Source organism: Ictidomys tridecemlineatus, chromosome 2 (genome assembly GCF_052094955.1).
Source record: "Ictidomys tridecemlineatus isolate mIctTri1 chromosome 2, mIctTri1.hap1, whole genome shotgun sequence".
In the NCBI taxonomy this organism is placed as follows: Eukaryota; Metazoa; Chordata; class Mammalia; order Rodentia; family Sciuridae; genus Ictidomys; species Ictidomys tridecemlineatus.
The window spans coordinates 123,129,891-123,141,095 of NC_135478.1; the positions used below are offsets into that span (position 1 = coordinate 123,129,891).

General features: G+C 37.8%; 1 protein-coding gene across 9 annotated transcripts in view; it reads right to left on the reverse strand.

Moving 5' to 3' along the window:
* Vstm2a (V-set and transmembrane domain containing 2A) overlaps nt 1-9,329 on the reverse strand; it is a 78,074-nt gene extending 68,745 nt beyond the window's left edge. Inside the window, exons 1-5 of one of the 9 annotated variants that reach the window (XM_078039723.1) lie at nt 8,859-9,329; nt 8,498-8,623; nt 6,532-6,698; nt 5,208-5,258; nt 2,043-2,379 (exon numbers count right to left, since the gene is read on the reverse strand). In XM_078039723.1, coding sequence (XP_077895849.1) covers nt 2,043-2,379; nt 5,208-5,258; nt 6,532-6,698; nt 8,498-8,576 — 634 coding nt within the window. In that variant the 5' untranslated portion in view covers nt 8,577-8,623; nt 8,859-9,329. Of the gene's footprint in view, nt 1-2,042; nt 2,380-5,207; nt 5,259-6,531; nt 6,699-8,497 lie in introns of all 9 variants that reach the window. The other 8 variants (XM_078039725.1, XM_078039724.1, XM_078039722.1 and 5 more) reach the window with 8 other exon arrangements.
* Nucleotides 9,330-11,205: the final 1,876 nt, after the last annotated feature.

The following is an 11,205-nucleotide window of genomic DNA, read 5'->3' on the forward strand; positions in this document are numbered from 1 at the left end:
ATTTTAGAGTATATTATTAACACCATAAAGTAAAGAAAATATCTTAGAAATAGAACATTTCATCTATGTTTAGACTCTTTCATTTGAAATAAGTAATCTGTTTGATTTTATTCCAAAAAGCAGATTTATGATATCTGGCTTGGAATATTCTATGTAGGCTAATAATTTCACTTCTGTGATTTGGAGCTCTAATTGGATCATAAATTGTCTGCTGAGGCTACTCTGTAAGTAGAGTCTAGCTGCTTCTTTTGATAGTCTGAAGGAAGAGGAGGACAAGTCCTCCAAAGACATTAAATCTTTCTCAAATAGTGGTTACAAAATTGTAACTGAGATATAAATATGTGTGCATACCCTTATATAAAGTAACATCATTATTAGCTCTGTTGATAAAAACCATTATTAGCTCTGTTGGTTTTGTCCTTTAATTTGAGAAACAAAGGCAATGAAAAAGAGGAAAATAAGACAAAGCCATACAAATTGGATTTCAGAGAGGCTAAGCCATCTGTTCATCAGATTGATAAATTACTATGACCAAGGCACCATGGGAGAACTATTCATTAACATTTAAAGGCAGTGAAAACTCACAGGGACCCTAAGCCAACTGGCCTATAAATCTACAAATCATATCTATTAGAACAGAAAACATAAAGAAATCTATATTGACATACATTGATTGATTGATTGATTGATTGCAGTGCTGGGGATTTAACCCAACACATTATGCAGGCTAAGCAAATTCTTTATCATTGAGCTACACACTCAGTCCTGGCATAATATTATTTTAAGGTATTTTTCACAAGCAAGGATTTAAAGATATTCATATATTATATATATGCCTATTATATATATATCTTCTTTAGATATATTCCTTTAAAGATATACATATATATCTTTATATATATGTACCTTTCATATATGTGTCAAATATATGTATGCATATATATGTATATACATATACACACACACATATATATATATACACACACATACATATATTTGATTAGGATGATTTTTTAGATGTGTGCATATATCTCCATGTATACATATCTATATCTATCTATATACATACACATAAGATGAGATGGTCAGAGTTTTTAATTTAATAACTGAAGTTATTAAATATTAGCAATATAATTTTCCATTACCATTAGTAGCATCAATTATTGTTCAGAAAAGGGAAAAGCTTAAATTATTATAAATTGATATTTTTGTGCTCTTTATCCCATAATATTATGTCGGTATTAGAGAAAAATCAGGACAGCCATGGGTCCTGTAGGAGACTGCTCTACAAGAAGCCTGTATCTCATATCAAGGTTAAAACTTCAATGAGTTTCCATTGGCTGAATGATTGCATAAATTAATGCCATTCAGAACAGCTTTAACTTGCACAGCTGACTTAGGAAATGTGTGACTAAGCTTCTAAATTGGCATCCGAGGCGCATTTACAGGAGTTGCCTTATCTCTGCACCACTTATTGCCTTTCATCCCCCCTCACTTCCTCCCATTATCATCATCACTTTCATCACAGGCAGCTGAAGTTTCTCCTTCAAAATCAAAAGCCCTTGGAGACTAGTCCTGCTTAAAGTTATGGGTAGCTAAAAATGTTGATGATGTGGTGTATCTCTTTCATTTCCATTTTGATTAAGTGAAAGCCTCTTAATTTGGGTCATTATTGATACATAAATCTGTAGAGAAAATGAACATGCATTTATAATGTGACCACATTACATGATTTATTGTTCTTACAACATATAAATACAGAAAGAAAAAATAGAGTCCAGCTCTTAGATCCCCTGGATATGAAGCACTGACAGGGACTAATGGGGCAAATGCACATCCTCTGAGCAGATCAGCCCCTGCTCTCAATGGCTCAAGACTCATTATGTCAACTGAACTAGGTCTCCCATTAAAACAACAACAACAACAACAAAAACAAAAAACAAAAAACCACATCTAATATCAGTCTGTCTACTCTATTTGACTGAATTTTTTGAGGAGGATTTGTGAGTGATAAATGAAAGGCTCAAAATGGGTTTCCATACCTGATTGTGGACTTTGTTTAGGAATTTTGGCTACCGCTTGAGGACTGGAGGTGGAGTGCGTCCGTTGGTTGGCTGAGCTGTGGATGCTGCTGGGAACTGCAGCTGAGATGTTCTTTCGGGGCTTCATATCTTGCAGCCACATAGGTGAGGCTTCAAAGGCCTGCATCCTCCGAGCATGACTGTTGGCATTGACTTTCAGGTAGGCCTGGGCCTTGTGTTCTTGGAGCTCCCCATAATTGGCATCAGTCACCCTGCACTCATATAAACCTTCGTCCTTTTTCCTCACTTTGGAAATCTGAAGCTTGTGGGAGATGTCATTGCCTTGAACTTTCACTGTCTGAAAAATTGCAGGTAAAAAAAAAGTGCTGCATGAAATGATTTTGTTCTCATTCTTTATCCTGAGCTTGTTATGTTGGAAAACTAATGGGCCTTAATGACCTCATAGCTACTGTCAGGGGGCTTTTTATTTCCTTAACATCTGATCTTAAGATCTTATTTATTTTATTCCACTAATAATGACATTCACATACTTAGGATAATGAGGTCAGTCCAAACAGAGCCATATTATCAGTGTGGTTCATACTCTTCAGGTTCTGATAAATAGAAGTGCCAGCATTTTCTCAACATGGGACTGGATTAACTCTGCTTGGTTAACTCAGATGAATGGAGTATAAACCAATGAGGCCAACTCCGTAGTTAATACAGACTCTTTTCTTTACTGTGGGTTATAAACTAACCCCTTCAAATCTGGAAGATCACAGAAATACTTTTGTTGGTCATAACAGCTGAGGTGAGAATATACTTTTATCCCTACATTGAGGTGATTACTAAAGGTACTGTTACAACAGGCCCACACCTATTAATGTTTTTTTTTTTTCTCAAAATTTTCATGTAATCTTGGTTACAGTTATTGGGTGGCAAAGCTCAGGTACTTGTTTATATCACTTAAAGTCTTATGGCTCAAAGTATATACCAGATGCCTTTGAAGGAAATTGCAATGCCATCAATAAAACACTGATTTGGTTTTCAAAATTGAAATTGACCTTTTTATTTCTTCTAATAATTTTGTTCCAGGTTTTTAATATATCAGCTATATAAAATGTACATGATACATAATAAATATGATATATTTAAATATTATTATTGGAACAGTTAGATTTAATATATATCATGTTATCCATGATTGACAGAATGATAGATTTCATAAGACATTCAGGATTTCAGGTTTGAGTTAATTTTGAAAGACAGATAAAAGTAGTGGAGACAAGAATATAGTTATTCTGCTAATGGCTATTGCATTTTCAAACAGCCATAAATAATTAAGAAAATTTGAGAAATGTTATTCTGTGTTTTATATAAACATATATGTATATAAGCATATATATAACAAGTAGTTTCTGACATTTAAATTATAACCATAAGTATATATTTATGTGTATGCAAACTTATATATAAATATTCTAACATTATAAAATAATGGAAGTCAGTTCTACATATATTCTTGACTAAGTCTTCTAACACCTGGAGGTAGTCAGAGTATTTATATCATTATTATCCCATTTTACCATGGAGTAAACTGAGGTTTAAGAAGTTTGCTTAGTGATTCTTAACACTGATTTTTATATTACAGTCAATCAGTTTTGCTTGAATTAATGCAGTTCTATGTAGTCTAGAGGTTGAAGCTTTATCAATATTTTATAAATATTTCCCAGAAAATCTAAGTTAATACATGTTGGTTTAGTACAGAAGTTAAGGTCACACAGAATGTGCAAATTACCTTCTGCCTTAGTTCATATCTAGAACTCTTTTCAACTCAGTAGATTCTATAATCTACTGACCTAGCTATTGCTATTTGCAGTTGCATATGTGATTATGTCTCTGTATGTGTCTGAAGGCTCTTTTTGTTACTGTTCTTCAGATGGTATAGAATGGGCATGAAGGATAAGTTGTTAATATTCAATCAATAAGCTATCTAATTATATGTGTATGTACAAAGTAAAATGCTTATGAAAAACACTATTAATTGATTTTAACAGTCAAGCTTTTCCTAGCATTATAGGAAAACAACAGCTTCTGTGATGTAAGAAAAATTGAAACTAAAATATTCTAAAAAAGTTTGTGATTTTGTGAGTTATTAAGTTGTTTGATATTTCTTCCATGTTGAGATTACACAATTAGATGAGAGATTTAAGTTCTGCATACAATATATTTTTATGCTTTTAGTTATAAAGTAACCCCAATCTTACGCCACGTTATGCTATTGTAAGAGCTTTAATATAAATTTTTCTAAAATGTAGATTATTGAATTTTTAGATATCTAAAAATAAACAGTATATTCATCCTCCGCAGATTTCTTCCTTTTGTATTATAAAACGATTTCATATCTAGTACTGAAAACTTGTTAAAGCCATTTTTCAAAGTAAGTTGTATCATTAATGAATTTACTCTGCATAGCTTAATTTGAAGTATAGCAAAAAAGATGATTTTCATTTTCTTCTCATCATATAATTATTCAAACTAATAACCAATGGGGTAAAACAATATTTTCTTAGTTTCAATAGGTCAGTCTTCTCCAGTAATGGTTGCAAATTTATATTTGCTTTTGGCTTTATATTTTAATGATTTTGAGTACCAGCATTAGAACTACATTAGATGCACTATGAATAACATTTAAATTTGAGTTTTTTTATTTCATTATAATTTCAAAATCTTCTTGGATGCTTTAATTTTTTTCTCTCTCTAGGAAGATTTTTGTATATTACTATTTCACTTTCTATTAAGGGATAATTATTTCCATAATTTAAAATGCATTTTAGCATTGCAGCCCTTCACTCTTATACAACTGTTACAAAGAACAAGAAAAAAAAAGTCACACAACCTTTTTGGATACCAAAATGATTCTCTAGTTAATTTCTAGGTATTTACATGATTAATACATAATCTTACTTATGGACTCTCAAATCGCTTCAGTTTTTATGTACCTAATGAGGTAAAGAGGAGATAACTGGCTCTTATCCTGCGTTTGCAAAATTGCTTTTTTTTTTTTTCAGGGACAACAAATTAAAAGGTTTTAAAATCTAAAATCCATTTACTACTAATGTTCACCTTGGGCCTGCCTAGCTGCTAAGGCACGCGCCCCCTGTCGCCTGTCCCTGTGACACTCACACTGATCTTGGTCCCGTCGTTGTCCGGCTCTCTGTCTGGTAAGAGCTCCACCTGCGGGACAAGGATGCAAACGCTCAAATTCCCATCGAGGTTCTCTGACTCCCTCGTCCGCAGCACAGTGGTGCGGAGCCTTCCAGGCTAGTCCCAGCCTTTGTAGGTGTGTTGCAACATTTTAGTTAGGACTGGGAAGAGAAGGGACGTGGCCCCATCTGCATCTGGTCCCCTGGTCCGCCCTAGACCATCCCGCCTCCCGGAGGTTCGCTGGCCTGCGGCCAAAGCCGCGCGGTTAGACCCGGCTACCTCCCTAGCGCGCTTGTCGCTGCCCAGCGTGGTCCCGGAGCCACCAGTTTCGCGGAGGCTGAGCTCCGGGAGGCGGGCCCAGTGCCCGCGGCCGGGCCAGGTCTTCCTTGCGGTCGGATCCGTCTGGGGCTTCGGTTCCGGGAAGGTTAAGGACAGACTCAAAGATGCAAAGATGGGCGGAGATGTGAATGTGGGTGGAAGTTTTCGGGCACAAATTTCTCCATCTTTTTCTGCGCTGCTGTCCCATCCATTCCTGGGATTTTTTTTTTTTTTTTTACAGACTTTCTTTTTCCCTCTCCTGAACGTCCGAGTCCTCTTTTGCTCAACTGCCTTTCTTCTTCGCTCTGACCCTCTTCTGTCTCCCTTTCTCCTCACTAAAATTCCCTTTCCCCTCCTTTCCTCACACTTCCTCCTTTTCTTCCTCCCTCCTCTTCTTCCTCCTCCCCTTCCTCTTCTATCCATCATTCCCTCCTCCATCATTCCCTCCTCCCTTTCTCCTCTCCCTCCTTCCTCCGCTCATCAGCCTCTTCCTCTCTCCTTCTTTTCTTCCCCATTCCCTGCCCCACCCTCAACTATCTCGGTTAAAGGCAAAGGTGAGAGAAATGGGACTAGAAGGGAAGAGGGTGGTCATGCCGGCACGACCTCGGACAGGAGTTCTTCATGCACACATACTGTCTAGGAAAGAGTAGCGGATGTCCTGGGATGTACAGCGCTGTAGTGTCACAATGGGCATCTTAATAAAAGCAATATTAAGAGTAGGAGGTTACTCTCCAATTTCAATCAGGAAAGGCTCCCCGTAATATGACTTCCTTCGTGGTTTTAACTTTTGTCGCCCAGGACAAATTCAGGCTTGTTTCCTATATGGCTGGGCGTCTTTCACGCCCCCTCCCCAAAAGATGGGAAGGTCCCCAGGGACACCTAGGCAGCATCTTGGGCCCTGCTCCCCCCCCCCCACATTGGAAACCCAGAGAACTAAAAGAGTGGGACAGACACGGGAGCTTTGCGGACTACGTGACTGCACTACCTGCGCTCCAGCCACCTCGGACCCAGGCTCCAGGTCCTCGGGCCCCCGCAGGAACCACCACTGGATCTCCAGGTACACCGAGGCGGAGCCGCTCTGAAAAGCGCAGGACATCTCCACATTCTGTCCCTCTGTGGCTGTCACATTCCGAGGAAACTCGGTAAATTTTGCTGTAAAACAGGAGCACATCCTTTTGGCACATATACACCACTCTCTCCAACGTTTCTTTCCTTGAGAGCTCACGTTTTTCTCGGACTTAAAAAACAGCAACAACCCGTCTATGACATCCCTGACTTTGCCTGCCTACATCCCTCACCCTCCGCCTTTCTTTGCCTCTTGCCAGTCTTATTTTTGGTATCATGACTAAATCACTTTGTTGTTGATCAGGTCCAGATAATGGAATGGTTAACAAGCTTGCCAGTAACTCTTTTAGCCAAGATGCCCAGAGTTAGATCCAAATACCCTTTTGTCAGATTGCAGTATGCCACAAAACTTACTGAGATTCAGTGAGGTACAATTTAGACCATATGTCAAGTTGTTATTATGAGGAAAGCCTCTTCCCTCTAAGTTTCTAAACAGTGTATGACTAACGGAATATTTCATTTTGCAAGGCTGATCATGACTCTGTCAAAATGCACATTGCTGATATGACAAAAACAGTTATTAGCAATTGTGATCTGAAGCCTACAGTAGTGAAACAAGTTGCACACTTTTTAATGTTTTTATTTCATTCTCTAGAAATTAATCTTCACATTTGTTCCTATTAAGTTATTGAATAGCTATTGCCATGTCCCTTGGAATCTAACAATCATACATCCAGGCTTAGTTGAGATTGAAAAATATTTTGAAATCACTAAAGAGATTTTTTTTAAAAGCCTATTCATTACCAACTGTAACACTGCCAGTTTGTCAGATTCATATATACATGGTGAAACTCACAAAAAATAAAATGTCCTCTTTCTCCATAAGGGCATGTTTTTGAACATGGGATGCTCTTGTTAACATGGTTGTTCTTATCTGTGTAAAGGACACTTTGCAAAGAGCTGATTGCTTCCTAAAAGTAGTCTTAGATTTGTGGCTGATGGAATTGTATAGCTACAATGCACACTTATGGAAAGAAGGGCTGAGGGAACTACAGGGATGATTTAGGGTGTATGCACTTTACCCCCACTTTTAAAAGATAGATACTCATTTCAAAATTTTATGAAATCCCAGATTGATCTCTAGTGAAATGGAACTGTGTTTATACTTAAAGGAAATGGGAGCTATTGAGAAGGCAGTCTGATCTGAAAAGGACTTTTCTTTTCAAACTGGAAGGAGGAGTACATGGCATTTCTGCTTGCAGAAGTGATGCAGTCTTCTGGCAGCAGAGATGTGATCTGTTCATGGTGCTGAAACGACCACTGCAGCCTGCAAAGTCCTGAACAACTGGATTCAGCAGGCTGCTGCAGCTTGTAATGCAAGTCGTGCCTTTTTTTAATGGGTCCTCAGAGGAGTCTGTCCTTTGATAAACACACATGCAAACGAAGTCACACAGACTCAGAAAAGGCAAACTCTAAACCCTTTCTGCCTGCAAGGGAAAGCAGGACTGATGATGGAAAGTCCCCCAATATCCAGTTCTGTTTGTGGTGATTATGTATGCATGAGTGGTTATCCTGTGCATGCACACAGAAAGTACACACACACACACACACACACACACACACACACACAGCCCTGTGTTTGTGTTCACTGAGGAACTCACTTCATTGCTAGGCACCAAGTATATAATCTCTGAAACCTCTCATGCCTATGATTTAATGAACTTTAAAGAAAAATATCAAACAGAATACTATCCATACAATGTAAACCCACTGTTACTTGCTAAGAATCTCACTATATCTTCCTGTACATGCTTTGAATATAAGGAAAACAACACACACACACACACACACACCAGATGTATATTTGCCATTGAGCACAGACTTACCTTGAGAAGAAAGCCCTTGTTGTACATATAAAACGGAAAAGAAAACAATTCCAACATATGCCAAAAAGATCCCCATCATTCCAAAGTGGGGGGGTCACATCAGTGTAGCCAACAGCAAAAAAAGCCCTAAAAGAAGAGAATGCAAGTGTATCAGAAGGCTCTGTTTCAGAGCCCTGGGCGCGACACTGCAAACATCCTATCCTGCTGCTCGCTCCGCGGGTGAAGACTGGCTTTAGGGGAGAGGGGAATGCAATTCGCGAAGGTTAAAACCAGCTGGCTAGGATTCCTGAGGCTTCTAGTGCAGACCCAGGCTTCAAACGCTGGGAAGTGTCTCCGCTGCTGGCTGGCTGCTTTCAGCTACCTGGCAGCTCGTCCAACGTCAGCCCGCTGCTCCAGCTTGCGTGATCACTGCCCTCCCTAAACACCGAGCCAGCTCGGGAAGCGGGGAGTGGGCAAGGGGGGCGGGCTGGAGGACTTCGCTGGGCTCGCGGCGCCGCAACTTTTCCCTCTAATGGCTGCGATGATGCCTTTAACTCTCTGCGTGCTGGAAAGCTCCGCACCTGCGGGTAGCTTGGGCCGGGCAGCCCGCAGAAGGCTGAGGGCTGGGCGGCTCCATCTGTGTTTCCCTTCTAGAGAGCAGGGACATTTATTTTTTCCCAATTTGCTTTTTCTCCCCATCAGTTGAATCTTTTTGTCTGGATCTGATGGCTTACTGCTGAAGAAGACAATACAGTTGGAGGGTTGCAGTGTTTGCTTGGGGCTAGGAGTGAGGGATCTGAGGAGGAAGTTGAAGCATTGTTGAAGAAGAGGGAGGAATGGGATGGGGTGGAAGAGACTGCTTCGAGGCGATGAAAACAGCCATTTGAGGGAAATGTCGCTTAACCAGTTATTAACTGCTCTAACTAGAATGATCACATGCTATTATTTCACAAGAATTTATTGCTGCACAGCCTCCAGTTGGAAGAGAAGCCTTTCATGCAGGCACCATATCACTCCAGCTAGTAAATCAAAGAGAAGAAAAGTAAAAAAAGTCACGTATTGAGAGAATTTTCAAGAAGAAAAAGCCCACCACATTATGTTTATTATTTTTTAATTCATATACCCTCTGCCTTCCCTCCCTCTCACAGTATCTTGGAGGGGGGGAAGGGTTTTCAGTATCATTAAGGTTTTCACGACACGATTTATTTCTATTTTGTTCACTTTCTTCTCTTTTGTATAACAATAATTTTGTAAGGTACCCCAGAATTACATGAATATGAGATATATAATTTGAGGCAGAAAAACAGTTTTAGAATTTTTAGCAAATATAGTTTTCTGCTCTGGCAAAGTTTGAGAAGTATGTTCTATTTTTCAAATGAAAAATCTAAACAACAGTATATATCCTATTAGATTGTGATTCTATTTGTCCTTGTGAATTCTAACCATTATTAAGTTTGAATCTTTAACAAAATTGAAATCATGTGCTATCAAAGGAGAGTGTAATTTTTTTAAATTCCAATTATTTTTTCTGTGTAACAATATCTCCAATCTGTAGTATAAGTTGGAAATATAAGTTAATATTAGCAATGCTATGCAGAAACCAATGCAGTATATGTGGATTCATTAACAGATAAAGAATTTGCAGTTGGCTAATGCGTTTATTGGCCAGAAACAAAAATTAACCTTAACATAGCTTTTGGATTTTAAAAACATTTCTACTGCTGAAAGCAGCAGAAACTTAAATTTCAGAAAACTAAGACATGATAACTTCGAAACATTGTAATTTATTTTCTGAAACTATATTTATTTTCTACCATAGGTAGAGGCAGAACAGGAGACTTGGAGACAGTCATGGAGATATTTTGTATCTGTTGACGTTTACGCCAACCAGATTCTACATCCTCATATTTTATTCAGCAAAACAGATTTTGAAGTTTCTCATTCTCAGAAAATAAGACTCTTTATGTTCAAACACTCCTTCTGAGAATGTGTTCAGTGTATAGAAACACAGTTTAAATTAACATACCCATCGCATTCTAAATATTATATTATTTGGAAAGCAAACAACAAAACATTGCAGGTATTAGCTATTTAGAGATTGGTCATCTTCAGCTTTGAATATGCTTAACAGAATATGCACAAAGTGTTAACAAGATTTAAAGCTTTTTTTCAACATTTATTATAAACACTAGTTTAGTATGTCATGAAAATGACCTGACTTCAAGGTTATCTGCTATTTGAATGGTTTTCAATATGAAGAAAAGGGCATCCATTTTAAGCAAGAGAAGTTCTAAATTAATTTAGCAAAGTACTTCAACTGCTTTATGGGGAATTTGATCACTATAATTGTAAAAGCATAATAAAAATAAGATTAAAATGTAAAAAAGAAAGTGTGAGGAATGCTATTATAGGGAAGATAAATCATTAAAGTATTTTAAATAGAAAGTTAAAGCATTCAAGCTATGAAAAAAGGAAGAAAGGAAGAAAAGGAAGGAGTGTGAAAGGGAGTTAGGGAGGAAGGAAGGAAAGATGAATGAAAGGAGGGATTGGAAAAATTTTGTTATTCTTCTTATGAAAATTGCCTGATATGTATTGTATTTTCAGTTTTGCCATTGTAGATCAAACTATTTTCTTAAGTATCTATAACATATTCTTAAAGACTTTAAATAGTGCCACTAAACACATCTGTATTAATTTCTACAGAACAATTAATTGCCTTATTAAAGACA